Genomic DNA, 27,128 nt, shown 5'->3' on the forward strand with positions numbered 1-27,128 from the left:
AAAAATGAATTTTCCATGACATTCTGCTGACTAAACTTTTTTAGTTCACTAAGAGTTTATTTATAAGCTGATCATGGTTTTCAGCTTTTTTGTTTCCGAGAAAACCAGTAACGACATCTTTGAATGACTTCCATGCTAGCTACTTCTTTAGAATTCTGATGTGTCCACATCAGATTATTGTTATATAAATGTTTTGTTCATATGTTGTCATAGAGCTTAGCTAGCAGCATTAACTAGCAGCTTAGCTAGTATATTAAATGCATATGTATTTTGATAATTTTTAAATAGTTCTTAATGTTTTTTTTGCTACTTTACTTTTGTACCTGGCAAGTATTAAGCTGCTACTTTTTCCAGTTAATAAATGAAGGAGAAAAATAAATGCATAAGTGAAATGTTTTACATCAAATTTATACAGACTTATTTTCCATTGTAAATATGGCATAGAATGTTTTTTAATCCTGAGATTAGTTATACAACTTTCCGAAAATGATAATTAAGTACAATAAATAATAAAAATACAATATTAAAATCATTTTAAAAAAAAAAATTGATATTTATAAATTTAAAAAAAAATGTTTTTCTTGTTAATTTTTATAATTATTATTTTTTACTAAGCGTTGAACTATATTTTTTAAACGGTTGGAAAAAAGTATATCTCTTTTAGGTAGATTTCATAGAAAGCTACCTATTGTAATAGGTACTATGATTCGACTTCCAGAAAATGTCGACATATCTTCGCGTTTCACATCCCCCAGACCCCAAAACCATGGTCAGTCCAAACATTTATATATACGAGTATATTGCCCCCAACATTCAAAAACATCTGATTTGAACATTAGACACAACAGTACATGTGGTGGCTATATGACATCCAAACCATAGCCTTCAAACACCACATAAGACAAGACGTATAGCCTAGTTTGGAAATCATGGATACAGTGCATTCTGTGTTATAAATGTGAAACTAATAGAGGAATAAATGGAGTTTCTTATGAAAACACACTAATTTTTCTATCTTTTTTCATTCATTAGCTGCATGGTTTTGGAAAAACAGTTTTTTGCACGAAAATGTAATTTTCTCTTTGTAATCATTTGGAATTTATTATTTTTACTGTATTTTTGAGGAAGATATGCAAAAAATAAAATCCACCATCTTATTCACAAAAGATGGCTACAAAAATAGAAAATAAAATTTTTTTTTAAACATGGGTACCGTCCTCTCAATCTATTTCCATTTTTAGATTGCTTAATTATTCCTGTTTAAGGCTTTATAATTCCATTTTTTATTAATGATTTTTTTTATATAATGGTCATTATGTTATTACTTATCTGAGTAAACTACACCCAGAGATTCTACCAAGAGATTGGGAGATCAGAATATTTTATCAAAAAACATGTCCTATTCAAGGAAGAATAACTTTATAAATTTTATGAAATAATAATAAACACAAGTAATATTTTAATAAATGGCAACATGTGCATATAAAATCTTATAGACACTATGAGTCAGTATTTTCATCAGTGGCTTTGGAGGTTGCGTGGTGCTCATATTAAAATTAATAGTAAACCTGTGTGTGGTCAAGTATTATATTTGCTCTGCTTTGTGTGATAATTTAGTAAGTTATTTTGTAAATTTAGTGTGATTGCAAATACCACACTTTTCTTGTATTTTGACAATTCTGTCAAAAGGTAGTTTTAATGCACTTGATACAAAAGGTGTATTTACTTGTATGCCATGGTTGTTTTGTCTAGTATAGTTCTATTGTAATTTTCATGTTTATTTTTTATAGTATTTTAATTTTTTTATAATACTTCTACAGAAACATAAACAATCGCTACGTATATTTTGTTATTTCACAAAAGTAATAATGTATAATTTACAAACTCATTTTATACAAACTACTGTTATTTTTTATTATTTTTTGGTCATAAATATCAGTTGATACCAATTAACATTGATTATGTGAGTATTTGGATGTGAAAGGAAGAGGTTTTTATAATACTATTTTAATGAAACATTCACGATGTGATCTGTGCAATTATACTCAGGAATTATTAAAAGCACCAACTTTTAATCCAGTTTATGGTTTTTTACAGTCTACTATCCCAGATTTAGGGTGAAGGATACAGCCATTAAAAAAAATAACAGGATTAAAAAAAATATTTTTAGTCAATTAATTTATTATTTTGTGAAGACAATTCATTTTTAGATTAAACAAAAAACATTAGATTGGTAAAAAATAACAATAAAAAACTTTAAAAATATAATAAATAATAATAAAAAAAAGTGTTCAGTTAAACAGGAACTTTTGGTAAAATATGCTGAAATGAACATATTAAATAAACTTCAATTAGAATACAATTACTTTAGGAAAACAGCTGAAATTGAAAGTCCACTGTTGTAGTTAATAAATATTCAATTTATTCCTTTGTTCATAGAAATAATTTGTTCTATATAAATTTATTAGTTGATAAAACTTTATTATGAAACATATTTGAAATTTATTATTTATCAATTTACACAATTATAAATAAATAAAATGTTGGTTGAACAGTGTGAGAAAATGTGATGATAATTTAAAATAACTTTGTTTAGATTATTGAAACTCTTTCTTTTAAATGACCAGTTCTGATATGTATAATCTTTTTTAATAAAAAAAACAAAAAAACAAGCACAACAAAGAAATGGAATATATTATTTGATTACTTATTAAAGGAGTTTTTTTTAACCATTTTAAGATACGTGCCTCACAAAATAGTGCTACTGGTAACTGTAACTCAAGCTTCAACGATTAGCTTGAAAGATTAGTTCCATTGATTTAAAAGCAAACTGTTTATAATTTTTAATAATTTAAAGTATATATGTTATGCATATTCCTCCACAATTTATAACCATTACATAAACTGACTATTTTTTTTCCTAAATTAAACTCTCATTAAAAAGTAGCTCGAAGTTGAAAAATTACATGAGTTTTACAATGATCAATGTGGAAAGAGGTTGTTATTTTTATTATTCTGGAAGTTTAAATATCTTATTGAATCTATATAGGGTTTTTTGTATGATAAACAGGTAATGTGTTATAGCCAACAATTAGACAAAATTTCTTCTTGATAGATGGCTTTGAAATTTCATTACATTCCTAAGAGTTTGTGAATGAATATTTTTTTTTGTATCAATACAAAATGATTTTTAACATTTTTTAAAATAATTATTTACCATTAAATTTGTTACATTTGATAAGATACATATGTTAAAAAATTGTTTTTGTATAACGGTTTCTATGTAGCTTTCAATTAACACATTCTTAACGATCCAGTGTCTGAAAGTACTAATCACACAGAACTATCAGACTTCTAATATATTATAAATTCAATAAACATTTTTTAAATAAGCGTAAACAATAAGCAATTAAGACAATATAATAAAAATAATTTTTTAATACTCACATTTAGTATCAAATTAAAAAAAAAAAATTATAAATAAAAATAATAATACATCTATATGGCAATAGAATATGTATTATATTACAGAAACACATATTGTTAGAATACTTAATTAATTAATGTTAAATATATAAAAATTAAATTATTTGTTACTAGACTAATATAGAAACTCATATTTAATGTTAAATCACTAAATTAATTAATTTATATATATTTCCAAAAACAGTCATTGTTTTATGGTAGTAACATGTCAATATAAAAAGTTTTTATCTTTGAATGATAAGTAATTACAAAATTATGGTAATAATAAAAATTAAAGTTAATATTATTGGGAATGATGATGAATTTAATGTTGATGCTTTTCCGTAAAATCCACCATATACCTGGAGGTTAGCTGTCTCAATACTGTACTTGCAGTAATCACCATCTGAAACATGAATTTGTGTTGAATATATTTTTATAAAACTTTAAGCCTGAAAGAAAACACAAAACTATTTAAATTAACAATTAAGTAAGACTGATTTTTCTGCATAAATAACTTCTAAAATCATTATCATTGAATAGATTTGAGAACTAAATAAAATATTTTTATGTAATGTACCTTTGAAAATTATCTATGTAGACAATTTTTAAAGGTATGATAAAAAAATAATTTTACATAAAATGAATCTTTAAAGTTAGTTGAGGGTTAATAATTTAAATTATTTAATTGGGCACGAGCTAAAAATGCAATTAAAAAATAATTTTCAACAAAGTTACTTATTATTTATTAGAAAGAAATTAAATAATTTTTTTATATTGATTTGGTGTAAGACTAGATAAATTAATACTATAATGTTCTCATCAATTACATGACAAAAATTTATGTTTTCTAAGATTTTCTTTTGAATACTTCCCACCTAATAACTGGATATTAAGTTTAAAAATAATGGCTGATTTTAAGATATGTAAATTTATTTCCTTTAAGAATTTATCTGTTTTAACTGTTCCATAATTCAGGCAAAGTGTGTTTTATAAAGACATTTTTTTTTGTCTTCAGTCATTTGACTGGTTTGATGCAGCTCTCCCAGATTCCCTATCTAGTGCTAGTCGTTTCATTTCAGTATACCCTCTACATCCTACATCCCTAACAATTTGTTTTACATATTCCAAACATGGCCTGCCTACATAATTTTTTCCTTCTACCTGTCCTTCCAATATTAAAGCGACTATTCCAGGATGCCTTAGTATGTGGCCTATAAGTCTGTCTCTTCTTTTAACTATATTTTTCCAAATGCTTCTTTCTTCATTTATTTGCCGCAATACCTCTTCATTTGTCACTTTATCCACCCATCTGATTTTTAACATTCTCCTATAGCACCACATTTCAAAAGCTTCTAATCTTTTCTTCTCATATACTCTGATTGTCCAAGCTTCACTTCCATATAAAGCAACACTCCAAATACATACTTTCAAAAATTTTTCCTGACATTTAAATAGCTTGTGCTATTCGGCGTTTTATATCGCTCCTGCTTCGTCCATCTTTAGTAATTCTACTTCCCAAATAACAAAATTCTTCTACCTCCATAATCTTTTCTCCTCCTATTTTCACAATCATTGGTCCATCTTTGTTATTTCTAATACATTTCATTACTTTTGTTTTGTACTTGTTTATTTTCATGCGATAGTTTTTGCATAGGACTTCATCTATGCCATTCATTGTTTCTTCTAAATTCTTTTTACTGTCGGCTAGAATTACTACATCATCAGCAAATCGTAGCATCTTTATCTTTTCATCTTGTACTGTTACTCCGAATCTAAATTGTTCTTTAACATCATTAACTGCTAATTCCATGTAAAGATTAAAAAGTAACGGGGATAGGGAACATCCTTGTCAGACTCCCTTTCTTATTACGGCTTGTTTCTTATGTTCTTCAATTATTACTGTTGCTGTTTGGTTCCTGTACATGTTAGCAATTGTTCTTCTATCTCTGTATTTGAACCTAATTCTTTTTAAATGCTGAACATTTTATTCCAGTCTATGTTATCGAATGCCTTTTCTAGGTCTATAAACGCCAAGTATGTTGGTTTGTTTTTCTTTAATCTTCCTTCTACTATTAATCTGAGGCCTAAAATTTCTTCCCTTGTCCCTATACTTTTCCTGAAACCAAATTGGTCTTCTCCTAACACTGCTTCCACTCTCCTCTCAATTCTTCTGTATAGAATTCTAGTTAAGATTTTTGATGCATGACTAGTTAAACTAATTGTTCTGCATTCTTCACATTTATCTGCCCCTGCTTTCTTGGTATCATGACTATAACACTTTTTTTGAAGTCTGATGGAACTTCCCCTTTTTCGTAAATACTACACACCAGTTTGTATAATCAATCAACCGCTTCCTCACCTGCACTGCGCAGTAATTCTACAGGTATTTCGTCTATTCTAGGAGCCTTTCTGCCATTTAAATATTTTAATGCTCTCTTAAATTCAGATCGCAGTATTGTTTCTCTCATTTCATCCTCCTCAACTTCCTCTTCTTCCTCTATAACACCATTTTCTCATACATTTCCTCCGTATAACTCTTCAATATATTCCACCCATCTATCGACTTTACCTTTCATATTACATATTGGTATACCATCTTTGTTTAACACATTATTAGATTTTAATTTATGTACCCTAAAATTTTCCTTAACTTTCCTGTATGCTCCGTCTATTTTACCAATGTTCATTTCTCTTTCCACTTCTGAACACTTTTCTGTAATCCACTCTTCTTTCGCTAGTTTGCACTTCCTTTTTATAGCATTTCTTAATTGTCGATAGTTCTTTTTACTTTCTTCATCACTAGCATTCTTATATTTTCTACGTTCATCCATCAGCTGCAATATATTGTCTGAAACCCAAGGTTTTCATCCAGTTCTCTTTGTTCCCCCTAAGTTCGCTTCTGCTGATTTAATAATTTCCTTTTTAACATTCTCCCATTCTTCTTCTACATTTTCTACCTTATCTTTTTTACTCAGACATCTTGCGATGTCCTCCTCAAAAATCTTCTTTACCTCCTCTTCCTCAAGCTTCTCTAAATTCTACCGATTCATCTGACACCTTTTCTTCAGGTTTTTAAACCCCAATCTACATTTCATTATCACTAAATTATGGTTGCTATCAACGTCTGCTCCAGGGTAAGCTTTGTAGTCGACAAGTTGATTCCTAAATCTTTGCTTAACCATGCTATAATCTATCTGATACCTTGCAGTATCGCCTGGCTTTTTCCAAGTGTATATTCTTCTATTATGATTTTTAAATTGGGTGTTGGCAATTACTAAATTATACTTTGTGCAAAACTCTATAAGTCTGTCCCCTCTTTCATTCCTTTTGCCCAGCCCTATTCACCTACTATATTTCCTTCCTTGCCTTTTCCAATACTTGCATTCCAATCTCCAACTATTATTAAATTTTCATATCCTTTTACGTGTTTAATTGCTTCATCAATCTCTTCGTATACACACTCTACCTCATCATCATCATGGGCGATTGTAGGCATATAGACGTTAACAATCGTTGTCGGCTTAGGTTTTGATTTTATCCTTATTACAATGATTCTATCGCTATGCGTTTTGAAATATTCTACTCTCTTCCCTATCTTCTTGTTCATTATGAAACCTATTCCTGCCTGCCCATTATTTGAAGCTGAGTTTATTATTCTAAAATTACCTGACCAAAAGTCGCCTTACTCTTCTCACCGAACCTCACTAATTCCTACTACATCCACATTTATCCTATCCATTTCTCTTTTTAAATTTTCCAGCCTGCCAGCCTTTTTTAAACTTCTAACATTCCACGCTCCGACTTGTAGATTTTTTAATCTTCTGGTGACCCCCTGCTTAGTAGTCCCCACCCGTAGATCCGAATGGGGGACTAGTTTACCTCCGGAATATTTTACCAAGGAAGGCGCCTCCATCATTGCTATATGAAAATGCAGAGAGCCACATTTTCTTGGAAAAAAAGCAGCTGTAGTTTTCCATTGCTTTCAGCTGCGCAGTACTCAGAGGACTGAGTGATGTTGATATGGCCATTTAAGTCGTCCTGACTCACGCCCCTAACAACTGCTGAAAGAGCTGCTGCCCTTTTTCAGGAATCATTCCTTAGTCTGGCTCTCAACAGATACCTCTCCGATATGGTTGCACCTTCGGTCCAGCTACTCTGTATCACTGAGTACTCAAGCTCCCTCACCAACGGCAAGGTCTCATGATTCATAGAGGAGGTCATAAAGAAAATGTTATCTTAAATTTTTCTACATTTAACGTTATCCATTTAATGTTATATTATTTTTCTACATTTAACATTCCAGTTGGGCCTATTCCATTCTTTTGTCAATGAAAATTTACAAAGGCCTTTGAGAGACTTTCTGAATTAATACGGGTTGTTTGTAGATTAGTGCATAAATATTTTACATGAAAAGATCCTTATCTGGTTGGCCAAATAATTTGTTCTGATAAACCTGCAACAAAGTATAAGGAATGCTAAAAGAAGTAACAGTATAAAAATCAAATGATGTGGCGTAAAAATAACTTCTAACACTCAAAACAACATTTAATGAACTGATTCCTAAAGACCACCAAGTCATCAAATTTAAATAATGGTTGGGTACAATCAACATTTTGTCAGGATAAATGAATACTATTGACATTTAACAGATTGACAGTTGGAAATATCTTAAAGTTTAGATAAGTTAGGTTAGGCAAAAGAGTCAATGGGTTTACCTAAGTTAAACCCACCCACCTTTTTTTTTTTGTAATAAATCTTTGATTAATTTATAAAATAATTAGTAACATTACTTTGTAAGCAGTTCTACAAAAAATGTATTATTTTATGATTTAGATGTGCCCAAGCAAATTTCACTCTGCAGCTGAAATAGACAATTTGCATCAACAATGACAATCCTATCTACGACATGTTTTAGGTCGTATCCCCACTGTTTCCATTTCTGTGCTGTATGTAGTATGAATTCTCTTAGGTGGAGCAAAGAATATGTGAGCTTTATTGTTTGTTTTTACCCATTGCATTATTACTTTTTCATTTTTACTCACAACTTCAGTCTTTGTGGTACATAAAATATTGATGATAATATAAATGAATCACCAAATAATGGAATAAAACAATCTTCAGTTTAGATTTTTTAAAGTATATCAATTAAAAAATGGTCTTGCTATTATTATTATTATTATTAATAGTAAAATAATACTTCAGAAAAATAATAAAAACATTTTTATCTAATCCCTTCTACAATGGAATTAATTTGATCTATTAATGATCAGATGTAAACATAAGAATGTATTAATAATAATGTGTAACTACTGCTAAATAAAAAATTAATAATTTTGTTATTCAATATCAGTATGGTAATATGTTAATCATAAAAAATATCAAAATAATTCGTTAGAGCTTACTTAAAAATCAAGACTAAAGAAAGATCTTTTGGATCTAAGATCCATGATGATGTCTTTCATACAATGAGTTCTATTTGTTAGATATTTGAGTGTGGTAATATTGATATAATTTTTCTCTTTTTTTTATTAATACACTACATAAACATAAAGCTAATAAGTAGGAATATGATGTAGAAGTTTTGAAACAAGTGAAAAATGTCCAAGCCTGATTGGAATTTGAACTTGGAATCTTACAGGAAGGTTGAAATACTATCACTTTGCTATGAGTGCTATGAGATTGGTGGAGTTAATACATCACACACAGGTGCACGTGCGTGTGTGCACGCACGCACGCACACACACACACACACACACACACACACAGAGAGAGAGAGAGAGAGAGAGAGAGAGAGAGAGAGAGAGAGAGAGAGAGAGAGAGAGAGAGAGAGAGAGAGAGAGAGAGTGAGAGAGCGAGAGAGAGAGAGCGAGAGAGAGAGAGCGAGAGAGAGAGAGCGAGAGAGAGAGAGAGCGAGAGCGAGAGCGAGAGCGAGAGCGAGAGAGAGAGCGAGAGAGAGAGCGAGAGAGAGAGCGAGAGAGAGAGCGAGAGAGAGAGCGAGAGAGAGAGCGAGAGAGAGAGAGAGAGAGAGAGAGAGCGAGAGAGAGAGAGCGAGAGAGAGAGAGCGAGAGAGAGAGAGCGAGAGAGAGAGAGAGCGAGAGAGAGAGAGAGCGAGAGAGAGAGAGAGCGAGAGAGAGAGAGAGCGAGAGAGAGAGAGAGAGAGAGAGCGAGAGAGAGAGAGCGAGAGAGAGAGAGCGAGAGAGAGAGAGCGAGAGAGAGAGAGAGAGAGAGAGAGAGAGAGAGAGCGAGAGAGAGAGAGAGAGAATGTTATTGAAAAAAATTAAATAAATACTTACATCTGAATAGAAAAAAGCAAGGAATATTTAAAAATAATCGTAGGTGGTCTTGTAATCAAAATGATGGACAAGCAGTTAGTATGCTTCATATGCAGTTATTAGCATTGCAAAGAATTAACATTGTTAGTATTAGTAATTATAAAAGTATACTTGTAATTATTAAATATATTAGTGACCTTGAGTTGTATCAATTACAAATAAATTTTTATATTTAAGTTATGACAATATATTTTGAAAATAAGTATTCATATACTAATGAAATGTTTTGTTACAATATTTAAAATACTAGTTCAAAATTTCACCTTGGATTCTCTTTATATGTACTTTGTTAATAGTGGTAACTATACTTCTCATACCATACTATCATAATATTGCAATATCTGTAAGGTGTATAAATAATTACAACAGTAGACATTAGTTATATAAAGTAAAACCAAAAGTACATATTGTAAAAAATTCTAAATGTAAATTTATGGTGTATATGTTGAATGTTTCATTATTTCCTCATTCTTTATTATATTAATTCTTATTTAATATAGGTAAATAAAATAAAACAGTAAATATAATTTTTTGTAATATTTTAATATTAAGTTATTAAACTATTATTTTACTAATAAACTGCATTTTTAATACGTTTAATTATTTTTGATTAATTTTTAGAAGTGAATTCACTGAAACATGGATTTGTTGGGGTGTGTGATTTGGATTTACATAAAAAGAAAAAGATATCTTTGTAATTTCATTATAAGTAATAACTGACCTTGTTTTTACACTCTATAAACATAATTGAATAATTGTTTGGTTGTTTATAAAGTCATGACATTTATCAATGGTGATTGATTTATTCATTAATTAAAAACATAATTTTGTTTAATCTAATTTATGTGCACAGGAAATATACAGATATGCATTTGCATGAATGCAATTTCTTGTATAACCATTTCTAACTGTATTTATTTGGTCTAAAAATGTAGTTATTATGAAGTTAAAAAAGTTGTTTTTATTTTAATATTTACATAATGTGAAAATGTTTTACACTTTTGTTATTTATTAAAGAAAGAACTGCAATGTTACCATATTAAAAAAAAATATAATTAGTATGTGGTTCTTTAATCAAGAGTTGATGGTTCAGAATCAATAAATTAATTAAAAATAATTTAAATTTTAAACCAACTTAAATAATTTAAACCAATTATAAAAATAATTTTATATGTATACATTTTTTTAAAAATTTAATTAAAAATTAATAAAATAGAAATAACAAACTTAAGAAATTAATTTAGAACTGACTTCAAAAAATCAGCATTTAAAGAAATTAATTTTTTAGTGTGAGTTTTTGAAGTTGATTTTATTATTTAAAAAAAAAAAAATATTTTCATATACATTTTCAAGTTTTATTTATAATGCGAATAGATGTGCAGAAAATGTTGTCTATATGAAAAAAAAAATCATTCACAAGAAGCATAAAAACAAAAAACCTGTGGCTTGGTACAAAGAAGAAAAGAAATACAAGAAATAAACTTAGCTATTAAACATGAGGTGGGTCTAACTAGAATGTGGGAGTATGATCATTTATTCATTAAATATTTACAAATTTTGTAAACTTTATCAAATTCATATTTATCAGTTTTATTTTTAATTTATAACGAGTGTTTTTTCTTTTATGTTTTAATAATACAGATTTCAGACTATTTTTTAAAAAGAAAATCTATTAATTTTATTGAAATTTGTTTTAAATTATATTTTCATCTTAATATTTGGATAAATTCACTTAATAGATGATCAAATTTACTTCAGTTGTTTTTGCTAACAACAGGATGAGAAAATATAATGCTACCTGTATACTATGAGACAGATTACTGAAATAGTTACCAACATAATCATTTACTTTGTTTTGTTTGAAAGGTCTGGGCAGGCACATCAACAAAAAATAAGTTTATCAAAATAGCAGTGAGGGTACGAAAAAAATCTTCTATGTATGGAACACTATTCAAAATGCAAAACCATTTAAAGATCTATGCATCCAGATAATCATGGTTTTGAAGATTTATGGAGTCCTACATGTGACTAGAAAAGAATTTTCAAAGATCAGTAATCTCATAATGCAATTCAAGGAATACTTTGCTCTCTCTTCCAAAAAATCTTAACAGATTGTAAGTAAATTTTACCACTGTTTATCAGAATATCTATAAGAAAAAAATCAGCAGCTCAAATAGGTACTGAGAGAAATAACAAGATCAGATTAAATTGTTAATTAAGAAAAATTTTCCACCTCAAAAAGGGGTGGCATTAGCCACCCCTTTTTGAGGTGGCATTAGCTTTGATAATGCCACCCCCATTAGCATGAAAACTGATGGAGTTATGATGAAAATAAAATGGTTGACTTGCTTTTTCAGAGGAAAAATCAGCAATGAAACAAATTACTTTTCTGCAAGAATTGGAGTTGAACGTAATCCTTTCACAATTTACTTTATTTAAGTACTAACAATATGTTATAGAAGTTTGACTGGTTTGGAATCCCTAGATTTGAAAAAAATTCTGTAGAATAAAAATAAATTGAGATATCACCATTAGAATTTGCATTTGAGTACAAGGACCACCTTCCCCAAGCCCTTTAAACTCAAAAATTTCAAAAACAAAGGGCTCAAGGAATCTAAACTTTACACGCCTTGTGGTCCTTGAAATTCCCTACAAATGGTTTGTTGAGGGATTGGATAGCTTAAAAATTAAGGAAGTTATAATTGAAAAACTAATCACATTTTTTTGGTGAAATTTTCAGAACATGTACATTTTTATATATCTTGACATTTTTGGAGCATTTATGAATTCATGTGAACACATATAGTTGTATCTACATATGTATAAGTTACCTTCTTATACACTCATATCTGTAAACATATATATACACACATATTTATATATAGATTAAAGTACAGGTAGGAGAAGAAAAGTAATGGAGCACACTGTAGGCGAACACCTGCTGATGGGTGATAGAACTTTGTGTATAGATGTATGTATATAGGTTATATTGTATATGTATATAAGTGAATGTATATCTGTTTTATATGGTGTAGTCAGTACATTTCCAAAACTGAAAGAATATACACGTGGTGTTATTTTTTAATTTTAAGTAAATACAATTGCTAATTTTAATCACGAGACTGGTTTGTAAGGTTTGGGACATTGCAATAAATTATAAATTACATTAACAACTGTAAAAATTTTATAATTCATTATAAATGCACGATTAAAACATTTTAATCTGTTGAAAACTAAGTTTTCTTTTGTCATTAAGGTGGATTCAGGGTTGCAATGTCATAACACATCATAAATTATGTTTCAGAATATGGAACAATGTTTATTCTACACATTTAAATGATTTTGAGCTACAAAACACTTATCTATAATTTTAACAATATTTTTCATAAGGGGTGGTTATTAAAGATTGAAACATTGCAATAAATCATAAATTATATAATAAAGAATACAAATTGAAACATGATTTAAATCTATGGTTTTTGAATTTTTTTAACAAGCGGTAGTTTTCACCCTAAATACAAAAAGCACACATCAGGAACGTATAAATTTTGAAGCAGGGGGTTAGATAAGCATAATTACAAATTTTCATGAAAATCTATGTTGTCCGAAAGAATTCTGAGGTAATACTCTATTTTTACTGTCAAACACTGGACTAGTAAGAGATGATGGTATCCTAAAGAAAATGGACAGAAAATTACTTTTATTGGTTAAAAAGAAAGAAAGATATGGTATGGAAGGAAGATGTGGTATGTCAGCTGAGATATATGGCTGAGAAACGGATAAATCAGAAAATTTGGTCCTGGATTCCAAGGAGAAAGAAGGGTCAGCTAAGGAGGGGCTGGATATGTGATGTGATTGGTATGGGGAAGCAAGGACTGCGGCGAGATGAAGATGCTAATGATAACGAATGATGGCATTTTGGGTTGTAATAAATGAGCTTGAGTTGTAACTACAAACCGCTAAAAAAAAAAAAAAAAAAAAAAAATATATAGGGTGTCTAGGTATAGTGACAGAAAGATGTAAAACACTATTTTCTCTAATACGGGAAAAATTTCTTCTTCACATATAAAATGATATAATGGATTTGTGTATAAGTGAATTTATATATAAGTTATTAAAAAACCTTTTTTCATGATAACTTTACTATTTTTGTGTTACATATACTCGTACAAATTAAAACTATAAACTCTACCAAATGCAACCAGAATCTGTATAATATTTAACTGATATTTTATATTATTCATTTTCATACTGAATGTTTTCCACTGTATGATATGATGAACTGATAAAAATTAAAATCATTATGGTATAGATAAACAGAATTATTTTACCATAATTCCATCCAACATATTCTCCAGTACGTATATTTTCACTTCTTAGCCAGTCTTCTAATGGTCTGAAGAAATCTCTCATTGCACGACCATCCAATTTTGATTCTCTGGTTGCTGCAAATAATACATCTGACCAAGGTTCAGATGCACCTTTCTCCATCAGTATCCTAAAACAATCATAAAAAAGAATATACTTTTTATTAAACAGTTAATACCTTTTTCCAAATATAGATTTTATTTTTCAAGATTATTCACACTATTATTACTAAATATAAACAAGTATGGTACTGACAATAAAATTGAATGCTGTAAAATCCTCAAATTCAAGTTCATCCTTACCAAAATTATACTAACACTCCTACAGAAAGTAGAAAAAAAACATTCATTGTGAAAGATAACACAAAAGGAAACCAATAATTAATGATTAAGGATTTTTTTTATCAGAATTAGTCATAATTGATTTATGACAATTAGTTCTAAATAATTTAAAACAAAAACTATCCTTAATTACTGATCACATAAGTTGTAAAACTAATTATTTTAAATTTTCATTTCAAAAATGAACAACAATCATACCATGAAAAATACACTTTGGAAAGTATGTAATTAAATGGTTTAATCTTCTCTGAGCAAAATTAACCACTGCACATCAGAATGTGAATCCCACTAAAATATAGGCAATATACAGACCTGCATATCACAGTTTCACTTTGTTCACCCCTAATGGTTAATGAAAAAATTATTACTTTCAGGAAAAGTGACTGATAGATGTCTTCTAAACCTCATAAGATCTTCATATACAAGATTTTTAAGACAGATTATATAAAAAAATTAATATATCCCTTATTATTGTGAAATGATTGATATACATGATATTCTTGAAGCCTTCAAATACTTGAACACAGATTTGTTGAAGTGTGAACAATAGGTAGCTGCATTTTTGGTTCATTTAATGAGTGTACTACTATAGCTTTTGATAACCTTGGATCATCTGGACTAGATGTGTTATTAATTAGAACCAATCAATAGAACAATAGGTGGAGTACAGTATTCCTTGATAATTTATGTACGAAGCAATCAATTGCAGATAGACAGACTTCAAAAATCTAATTATCATGATCTTAATTATGACAAAATGTATGGAATAAATAGATTTGTGATGATTCATAGATTAATATAATTTGAATGTAAGTCGTCTGATTATTATATACAGAAACTGAGCTTATAGTTGAAATTACCATATCACACTGCTGACTATGATGATAGAAATATTTTTATAAAAAGACTAAACAAATTTTTAATTAAAAAAATATTTTTTCTCCATTAAAAATTCCTTTCCTGACTCATAAGTAGTTGTAAGTTTAGGATTAATTAAATTAAATTTTTAATTCATTGTGTACTTATCGAGTCATAAGGAGATGATATTAAAAAAATTCCCTTTTTAAAATAAATAGTTTAGCAATTTGAATCCTAACGTAAATTGTAATTATCAATAAAATTATTATATTATTATTTTTCTTTAAAATACTACTTTTGTTCTTTTGTTTTAATATTTTTTTTGAAGCTCTTAACTTCATCAGAACATTTTTTTAATGAATTTTAATTAACTGTATCTAAAACCAATAGTAGGTTTATTGATAGATAACTATAATAGACTTTATGATAGATGACCTTTATAGCATATTATAAATAAAGATTTACTCATGAAAAATGCCAAGCCTGGCTCAGAACGTTTTGGATGAAAAGCAGAGATTTTGCTACCATTTCAGAATAGAGGTTATAATTTAAAAAACATAATTTAAAATATTAAAATTACAGAGGTACGTTTTTAACCTTCAATGAAACTATTACTGAAAATTTTCTGCTTGAATCTGCTCTTTGCCTGTTTGTAGAGAAAAATTTCCATAAAGACTCACTCTGTTATCTTTTTATTGGACTTTATGTGGTTATTTTATTTTTCTACCTTTTAACATTCTAATTCTCCTTGTGCTTCTTTTTCCAACAATATTTTATTACATTTTCTGTACACAGTTTCCTCTAAGTATAATTTAGCTTTGTAACTTGCAAAATATGGATGACAATTATGATTAAGTAACTGTTTAAGAACATAAAATACCTTTCACAATTAAAACTAAGTGTTGTAAAATATACTTATCTATGAAATTTATTGAGAATACAATTCAGTAATACAACTGTAGTCAATAAATTGTTATAAATTATAAGAAGTTAATGAAAAACAATTTAAAAACGTTATGAATCAAGAAATATGAATATTATTAATATTAGCTGATTTTATAAAGAAATCCAATGACAGAATCCAATAAAATTGGAATTTATGGTAATAATAATATTATTCTTATAATTATTTTCTTTTCATTCATAACAATACGTTTGTTGTAAAATAATTCTTATAAAATATTTAAACGTAAAATTAATAATTTATAAAAAGCCATTTATGTAATGATTACTCTGTGTAATTTGTTCTCTAACAGTACATTTGTGTAACTGTGTATTTTAGTACATTATGTTAAGTAAATTTATTTTTTAAGAATCAACCTTTTAAGGAACATGTGAATATCATTTCAATCTCTATCTTCTTTTCTTTCATGTTTCCTTCACAACTTTACTGTGGTAAAGAATTACCACATTAAAGTGGTAATTCACTCTTATTAGACTACTGATGTTTCTGCTCTTTATCTTAGTACCTTTATGTTGTGTACAATTTCTTGAAATTTCTACACTTAATACAGATAAATTAAAATATAATAAATATAGATTATATATAAAATACTAAGTATTAAAATCTATCAAGAAATTTGTGAGAAAACTTTTATGTTAATTACTTTTTAATGTTTCATCAAAAAGGAAACAGATGATTCGACTGAATAATCTGATGTATGAACCTTTTGGCAAAGAGGAATTTTATAGAAGGGTGCAGAATTATGTAAGACTGATAATACCATATTAAATCTATATATTTCATTTTAAAGTTATTTTAAAATTGCTTTGTTATTGATCTTACAGAAAATTCAAAAGTTTCTCCAGTAAAGGTTTTACATCATTAAAATGTGTATTATGAGTTTTCCAGTTTATCCAGTAAAAGTTTTACATAAATATAATCATTAAAATGTGTATTAAGAGTTTTAATAAAAAAAACTGATTTTTATTGAAAAATCACTAATTTTATGTCTTAAACTAACCAAAGGAAAACAGTGAAATTTTGGTTGTGTATTCCTAATATTTATAAAGTTATAACCAAAAAGGTTGTAGTCAACCTGACAAAAAATTATTGGCTGACATAACGCTATTCTCAAGATAACAAGCATTTCATTTAAGATTTGCAACCGAGATTAAGGAGTAAGCGCTATCCTGTTCTTCTTCTATGAACTAAATATACTGTTGCATATCAGAATGGCAAACCCATCAAATTACAAATTATATCAAACTCTATGAGTGGCAGTTTCACAAAAAACCATCAAAGAGATTGACTATAGTGAACATCATTAGTTTTAGAAATAGTGTATGTTATGCCTCAGTTGCTTAATGTATATCATAGTCATATGAAAGACCTATTGATACTGTAAAGGAATGATTCCCATGATGTGCTCTGCAGACCCCTTCATGGGCTCTGTGTGCACCTCCTGTGGGGCCCTGTGGTTGCTCAAGGAAAGTAAAATAAATAAAAAAGAATAAATTCAAAGAATATTTACACATGGCCAGGTTTTGTGAATATTTTGTATATTGGTAATAAATAAGAATAACTGAGATAGTATGGTTAAACCCCCCCCCCCTCCTCCTCCATGTAAAACTATTTTTCCAGCATAATTTTATTATAATTAAATCAAAAATAAAACTATAAAATAATTTTTCTAATCTAATTTCAATTCTATTATGGAAATCGTATTTTATCATACTAATTGAGAATGGAAATAATAAGAAGCTAAGATCCTAGAATAGAGAGTGACGATTAATCTTCTAGCTTAGTTATCAAGCTAAGTTATATAAGAAGATTGAAAAGTAAAAAAAGAGTAAAAATAAGAGTGGCAATAGAGAAGAAACATTTAATAGAAAGATTTAATAGTAAAACTGTATCAGAGATGAAGAACTACCATCTGAATTGTTATGTTTGGCATGCACATGTATGTGAATGTAAAATAAGGAGATTAAGAAAAAAATGGAAAGAAAACTTCCTCTAAATTGGAGAAATTTGAAATTTATATGTAGAACTGGAGTAGATTGAAGATATTATGTGTATGAATGACAATAGAAGCTTAATCAGAATAATTTACTATAGGAGAACTAGCTGGCTGAGGGGAAAAGGCTGAGTACAGTGCTTTAAGGGATTAGTAGAAGGTCAAGGAAAGAAATTCAAAAAGGATAAAAACTATAGATGATCTACAAGGAAGTGAAAGCTATCATGATCTAAACTTTTTAGTTGGAAATAGAAGAGAATGGAGGCAAATATGGTGCAAAGGACCTCCCTCAGGTCAAATATGATAATGATGATGTTGATAATTAATAAATCCACCACTAGTTACAAAAGATGCAACCATTCAGCTATTTAAGAAGGACAATTTTATCTCAGTAGAAGATACTTAAATTTGTACTAAACGGGAAAGGTTGATAAAACTCTAAGGAAAATAGTATCAAATGTAATTCAGAAACAAGAGATAACTGATTCCAATCAATTAGCAGATAAGGTAAAATTGCTAATTTCATACTTCTAAATTTCTTATCTTACAAGTATTCTTAAAATTTAGGTGCAATTTGGAACTAAATAAATATGCATTTAGATAAGATAAGACCTGTACCCCCATGAAACTGAGCAATTAGTATAATATTGAAACCGCACAAATAAATACATTCGTTCAGAGCCGACTAAAAACACGACTAATGAATCAACACTCATACAATACTTCGTTTTTTTGTTTATGAATCTATCTTTTATTACTTCTTTGTATTCTGACTTTGTATTTTATATCGTTGCTCTGCCAATCTCCCTGATGCAATGGTAGCATCTTTGCCACCTCTTCCTATCATCCCTAGGTTCTATGTTTGAATTCCAGTAACGCATGGAATTTTTCACAAGCTAATTTTTTCAGGATCATCCATCCTGATTACTATTAATGGGGATCAACATGCTATTATATGAATAAATAGATATTTGTACATAATTAATACTTTACATAAATAAAGAGCTATGATGAAAGTTTACTGAAATGAATAATGGGAAACACGATTACGTTCAAAAAATTTTTTAAAATATTTACTAAAATTTAAATTTGGATGGGCATTGTTAAAAAAAAAAAAGAAAAAAGAAAAGGAAATAATAATAATAAAAAGTATTAAATTAACAAATGAACAGTACTTCAAAACACTTTCAAATTAAAAGAAACTGTTGTCGTCTTACGCAATCCTAATAAAAAGTGTAAACTAAATTTAAAAGCATCTAATCCACTGAAACCCATCAGTATGGGTAATCTGAATTAGAGTTTAAAGGATTTTATTTTAAATGTTTTTAAGCTAAATTTCAGCCTTCTACTGAAATTTACCTAAACCGATTTGTATTTTTTACTATTCTTCTAAAAACATTGTATTTAGAATGTTTCCTAGTACTGTTTAATTGTCAGTTAATTATTATTTCTTCTTTTGCCACCAATTTATTACTTTTATTTTAATTTATACTTTTCAGCAATGTCTCATGGTAATGATTGTTTAACAATTGAGATGGCCATCTAGGTTTTGATTTTAAATAACATTTTTGTAAATGGGCTTTTAACGAAATCCTTGTTTTTCGATTTAAATAATATCTTAATATGGCGGCAAATGATAAATATTGTTTGAAAATCAAAATGCACATATTTTCTTATAAAATTTTTATTTACTTTAAACAGTTTTTTAGTGTACCTTTTAGTCTTCTGCTTTAATAATCGTTAAATACTTAATGTCCCCTTTACTTACCTGGAATCATAACTCTAGAGCTGTGCTGCTAGAAGGAAAATGTATGATAATCAGTCAAAAAATTGGGTATGAGTTTTTTTTTGCATTTCTCGACGTTTCATGACCAAGGTATCCCATAAAACAAAAAACGTGGGGGTAATATTAATACATACATATGTACATGCATTGGCGTGTTTGAAGCTTAATAACTTTTAACTGGGTAAACCTACTTTGATGAAATTTTGTACAAAGAATTGTGTATGTGGGGCAATTTTTTGGTAAAAATTTGGGATTAATATCTCCTTCGGGGTAGATATTGTCTTTGGGATCAATTTTTCTCAAAATTTTTCAAACTTAACCCAACTTTATATTGAACTCAGTACATGTGAACTTGCTTATTTTACCATTAAAAAAAAATTGCCCCAAAATTCTCCCTTTTCAAAAAATCGATAAAAGCTATCGTTTTATTTATTGCATATTTTTTTAAATGTCTTGCTAGGCATAGTAGTAGTGCAAATGACCCCAAAAAAGTAATTTGGGGCAATATTAAGGGTGGGAGAGTTCATAAAATCTAAAAAATTAAAATTTTTTGAAATGTTGAAATTTTTTTTGGCTTATTTAAACTTTTAATAGTATTGAAAAGTTTTATTAAACTTTTAGTAATAATGTTACAATAAAATTTCATCCAAATTATCCCTACCCCTAAAAAAAGAAATCTTAGGTAATAATTGTACGCTTTTTAATGAAGTTTGTTTTAGTTTCTTCAATTTAACATAGTAATCGTAGAAAAAACATTTTGGAAGGTAATTTTGGAGGTGGAGGGGCAGAAAAAATTAAAAAAATTTGGTTTATTTAAACATATTATGATAATTATTTTGAGTGGATCTGAGGGTCTGGGATTGGGTAGCGATTACGAAAAAATAATAAAGCATATCAAAACTCAACACGATTTAAAATTTGATACTCTTTATTAACATCATACAGTTTTGATATTTGGTTTCAAGATTCACGAAAATAACAAGTTTTGTTTTCAAACAAACAATATTAATAACTAATTAATTACCTCAAAATAAAATAAACAGTGATAATAATCTGATAAATCTGTGACGTGGCAGTAGACAGATAGAGAATATCAGGTAGATGAGTTAACCATTAATAAGTTTAAATCAAAATAATTGTAATGCTAACTAAATAACTGAGTTGTCTGGTATAACTTGTTTACTGAGCTAGTTCATAACTTATTAACAATTTTCATACAAAAAATGAAATAATCACCTGTTTATGATAAATAATACATAACAAAAAAAAATTATTTACTGAAAGTTAAATTATAAGCCGAGCCAAAATGCACTAAACTTAACTACAGAATTATGTTGAGCAATTCCATTTTTACACGTGTGGAACAATAGGTTTATTAAAGTCAAAATTTTACCAATGGTGTACCCAAAAGATTATACAATTTATCTGAAAGCGTCGGTAACTTAAGAGCGCTGCCGGATAAATATACTGATTATTCTATGTATAAAATAAATAAACTGATAAGAACGAAAGAAAAAAAAGTGTGTTACACGTTGAGACGCCAAAACGTATACCAAACGTAATAATATATAAAAATAATAATAATTCTTGGGCGTTGGCTTCTTCGTGATGAGCCCTTTCTGAGGTCTAATTGAGTTTTTGATCCAAGAGAGGAGTGACCAGTACCAAAAACTGAACAATAATTTTATAATAAAACTTTATCGTAAATTAACCTAACCCCAAAAAATAAATCTAAATATTTTTTTCTTGTATAATTATTTTTCTACTAAAAAATAAATAACCAATGCAAGGAAAGTATTACGTCTGTTGTAAAATTTTTTAACATTATCGACAATGCTAAAAGCTATTAAATTCTTAGCGGTTACTATTTTTAAAATTTATTTTATATTTTTAATTTAGGATTCATATTTGGAATAATTAATTGAAACGACTATTTTGAAAAGAAAGATGTACATAAAACATAATAGTGAAATTAAATAAATAAATAAATAACAATAATAATAAACAAATAAATTTTGTTCTTTTAAAAATTACAATTTTAAATGCATTCTAGATTAACTTCTAAGATGTTGTGAATTAATCTTTTAGTGATAAGATAAATTATCTGTTTAGTCTGTCTCAGTGTATAACCTATCTACATCATTTCTAATAATAATAATAAAAATAAAAAAAAAAATAATAATAACAGTTGTCATATTTCATAGAGTAAAGTTAATTATAATCTTCAGTGATACAGAACGACGATTTGCTTTACCTTAACATTGCACTAGAAAGAGAGAGAAAGAAAAAACTAATAAAACATCCGGTATACCCTGCTGAGATGCCGGAACCGGAAATTTTTGAGATATTTTATTAACATTGACTGTATTTTTCTACTTCATAGTAGTTAAAAAAAATTACATCACAAAGATATTCTTGATGTAGTTGTGAAGCTTTCTTCCAATACATCGTGTTTATTATTAATAAGATATTTAATTAAAATAATAATTAATAAATTAATTTAAACAACTTGATTATTTTAAATCTGTAATAAGAATTATGTTTTCTTCCAGCAAATTACGAGTTTTTCCGTAGGACACTGAAATTATTTATTATGTCCTCCTTATGTCCTTTATTATGTCCTTTATTTATTAAGTTTTTAGTCCATTAAAAAATTAATTTATATAATATTTTATCCGTATTTATTATTAATAAAATTTAAATAACAAAATATTTTATAAAACTAACTCGGAAGTTCTTAAATTAAAATACAATATTGGGATCACACAATCGTTATTATTGAACATTTACGCGTCATACAGAGAAATATAAATACGGGATTGAATTAAAATCATCTTTATCCATCCTTTTAACTCTTTAACGTAATGGAATCTCTCAATGTTCGACAGTTTTTCATAAAAAAACCTTTTACAATACATGTTCGTAAGTAATAAATACTCATTGATTTAAATAGCCCAAATATTCCATCAGAATAAACGAAATGTACAGGATACACCAAACAAAATAAATAATTGATAAATAAAATTCTTATTGTGGTATTTGAATTAAAATCTTAATGAAATAAGTGCCAGTTTATTCAAAAAGAGATAGCGGGTTGACTGCTGCGGTCGTGCAGAAGGCTGCGGAACGGTTTTTTCTCTGGGCGCACAATGAAGTATCGTTATCAGCGCCCGGACATAATATTACTACAGTAAACAATTAAAAATTAGACAGATCTAAAACCTATGCCGTAAATACGAAATAAACCACAATAAAAAAACATGATTAAAATCTAATAATATAAGAAACAAGTGTCATTATCCCAAAATTGAATTTTTATTTACGTACTTAAAATGTAATATATATTTTTTTAAAGTTGCTAAATACTTTTCATTTATTTTATATAAATAAATACACAGAATTATTAAAAAAATTTCTCTATACAGAAATTTAACATAAATAATCATTTATTTCTAGTCTTCATAAGTGTGTTAACAAACTACCACATACTTGTACCTGTAATACTTGTTCCTAAATCAAATGTACAAGAAAGAACGAAAAACAACACAAAATAATATATATATATATACATACATACAAGTGCTGTACTATATTTTTTTTAATTATTATTATTATTATTTTTGTAATATTTTTCTTTGTTGTAATTCATAAAACTGTGAAGTGATCAAATAAGTAGTAATAAACGCAAAAATATTACAGGGATGGACCTTGAGATGTGGAAGAAATAATATGTAGAAGAAATAAACATCCTTTGTTGCATGTTTAAGACAATTGTAATGTATGTACTCGTAGTTTACAATACAATTTTATCGGTGTAGTTTCGGAACGTGCCTTGCGTAGAAAGTGCGAGTTAAATGTGTTAGCATATGCACGTTTATAATTCGATAAGAATACTTCAAGTGTGTGTTTTTGTGTGTATCCTGACCGCCTGCATTACGTCATAAGGGACAGTGTATAAATGTGTGTTAACTGTAAGAGAATGAAGAATTGTTACATCATTCTGTATTCTGCACGCGTTCTTATATTAGAGTTAATAATAATAATAACAGTAATATTAATGATAAAACATATAATAATCATCTAACAGTATAATTATTTAAAACATTTTCTACTGTCCACATCAGCGCCGCTGTTTAAACCATTTACAACGCTTACACGTAGAAAAAAAATTGAATTTATCATTCTGCAGAACCGCGTGACATAGATTATATTATGTAATTAAAAAGTAAGCGAAGTGAATTAGAACATCTTACTACTTGATTAATCTGTTGTTAAAGTTGCTCCATGACGATCGCATAAATAATATCTTAGAAATAAATACGATAGTAATTATACATTTTATTGATTACTTTCAGAATTGTTGATGGCATCTTTAATTATCTTTTGAAATCATTTTAATTCTTCAAATATCAAAAATAACATTTATTTTAATTATTAAGACGAAATATACATAAATAAAGAAAGTCATATTTCGTTTTTATATTAATTGATAATTTCTACTTAACCGGTCCTGAAATTTATTTAATTTATTTATTTTTTTTAACGATCAAAAATTGTAAAAAAAAAGTTATCTGATTCATAAGCCTGAACACTGGTACAAGCATGAAATAAAAATAAAAAAAAATAAAAAATGTTGAAATCTGTTAATATAAGATTATAAAAAAGCTAATTGCATGATGTAGGTAGGAATTTCACCGTCGTTTTATCAGTAAGTTGAGTTTGAAGTACTGTATGATTTACTTTTAAAAGAGGCATGCGGTTTAAAAATAAATAAAAACAAATAACAAGGAAGAAGGATAATGAGAAATAAAATATTAAGATAGAGGAATAGAAGAGATAGATGAATTTTGTTGATTAGGAAATAAAATAACCAAGGATGGATGAAGAAAGTAAAGTAAACAGTAGCAGATTCACACTAACAAGGAGAGCCGTTACAATTACATTTCAGTAATCCGAAAAATAAATCTTTATTCTGATCGAAACACTATAGTCTATACTGTTATATAAAGAGGAAGAGGGTTTTTATTTATTCGGGATAAATAAAAAAACTACTCGATCTATCGCAACCAAATGTTTACCCATGTTTCTTGGCATAACTGTGAAGATTATTAGAAAAACTTTCATCTCGAAAAATCTTAAAAAAACAAATATATATATATATATACATACCAATGAAAATAAGTACCACTTATGATGTTGAAAAGCTCTCAATGAGTGCTTATTACTGAAGTTAAGAAGTCGAAAATCCAATTCTGGATTTCGGGCTTTATTGGACACTTTTGGTTCAGTCGATTGCAATCAGAAGGGCACAACTAGATGTTACAGCAATCCTAAATCCAAAATTTTAACATCCTACGGATAATCGTTTTTGAGTTATGTTAGATACGTACGTACGTACAGACGTCACGTTGAAACTAGTCAAAGTGGATTCAGAGATGGTAAAAATGGATATTTCCGTTGAAATCTGAAAACCGGAATTTTTCGCGAAAAAAAATAATTTTGTCGAAGTAAAACTTTTATTTAAATCAACTATGTTATTTGGATCATCCAATTTTATTGTTTGTTTACAAAAATAGAGACCGCATTTATAAAATATTGTAAGAAAATAATTCTACAATATAAAAAATTAAAAAGAATTCCATTATTTTAACATTTTTTTGTCGAGTATTTGTTTTCTTCGGATTTCAGATTTTGTCTGAAGTGAAAAAATTATGGATTTTTAAGTAAAAATTTAATGTCAACTTTTTCGAATCTTAATATAATTTTTTTAATTTTCTATATTAAGTAATTTTTTTTTTAATCTTGAGTAACAATCAATTATTTAAAATAAATACGATTAATAAATGGGAAGTAGAATAAAAATAATTAACTGAAAAATAACATTCATTTTAAATTTTAACTTTAAAAAGTCAAATTCAAAACCGCTATAAATAAATTTAAATTGTGTTTGCCTAGAAAGGAAATTAACTCATTGCGGAGGATGGGAACTGCAATGAGACTTTTGTGGTTTATAACGGAACGTAAATCGCTGCGGTACATTCCTTCGAAACGGGGTGGATCATGTTCCGCTAATTGATTTAATTCCCAAATTGAGAGATTTAACTCTCCAGTTTTTAAACTCTGCATCCATCAGATCTAAAAAAAAATTGACTATCAACGACCAAATCGATCAAATTTTTCATCCTTTGCTGATGTGAAACGTTCACGTCACATGAAAACTCAAAAGTAGCAACTGAGACCTAAGTTCTCTCTCTTTCTCGCTCTCTCTCTCTCTCGCTCTCTCTCTCTCTCTCTCTCTCTATATATATATATATATATATATATATATTTATATTTATATATAGAAGCCTATTATAAAATTTTGTGCCTCAAAAATCTTTTAAACTACAAAATCAATTTCATTGAAATTTAAATATGTTTAAGTAGTGTATGTGAAGTTGTGCATATGAAAATTTGATGAATATTGATTGAGTCGTTCTTGAGTTACACTCAATTTAAGGTCGAAAAAATTTCAACGGGGTAAGTTATAAGCTTAGCTCTTTATGATGCTGCAAGTTGGAACGTTGATGTTTCTTTGTCTGGGGTATCTAGCAATATTAAACCAAATTAAAAAAAATGTTAAAATTAAATTAAATTAACAAAAAGTCGGCCTTGCGCAAGAAGTTTTTATTTTTGGGGCAGGGAACCTCAAAACTTCATGATATATAAAAAAAGGTAAAGTAATACATGAAGTTCTCAAATTTCTTAAAAATTAATATTTCTACTTTGATATTCGTAACAATATAACCACGAAATATTTTTTTAAAATTATTAACCACAAGAAAAGAAAGGTATGATGGAAATTTGAAAAAAAAACTTTCTCTAAACTGAGAAATATATTAACTAATAATAATAAAAAAAAAATATATATATAAAACTAATAATAATAATAATAATAATAATAATAATAATAATAATAATAATAATAATAATAATAATAATAATAATAATAACAATAATGAAGATACTAATATTTGTT

General features: G+C 27.9%; 1 protein-coding gene across 3 annotated transcripts in view; it reads right to left on the reverse strand.

Moving 5' to 3' along the window:
* Positions 1 to 2,027: 2,027 nt before the first annotated feature.
* LOC142329822 (angiotensin-converting enzyme-like) overlaps positions 2,028 to 27,128 on the reverse strand; it is a 507,200-nt gene continuing 482,099 nt past the window's right edge. For all 3 annotated transcript variants that reach the window (XM_075374676.1, XM_075374677.1, XM_075374675.1), the window contains 2 exons: positions 14,132 to 14,298; positions 2,028 to 3,871 (listed from right to left, as the gene is read on the reverse strand). In XM_075374676.1, coding sequence (XP_075230791.1) covers positions 3,732 to 3,871; positions 14,132 to 14,298 — 307 coding nt within the window. In that variant the 3' untranslated portion in view covers positions 2,028 to 3,731. The remainder of the gene's footprint in view (positions 3,872 to 14,131; positions 14,299 to 27,128) is intronic.

Source organism: Lycorma delicatula, chromosome 9, assembly GCF_047948215.1.
Source record: "Lycorma delicatula isolate Av1 chromosome 9, ASM4794821v1, whole genome shotgun sequence".
Classification (NCBI taxonomy): Eukaryota; Metazoa; Arthropoda; class Insecta; order Hemiptera; family Fulgoridae; genus Lycorma; species Lycorma delicatula.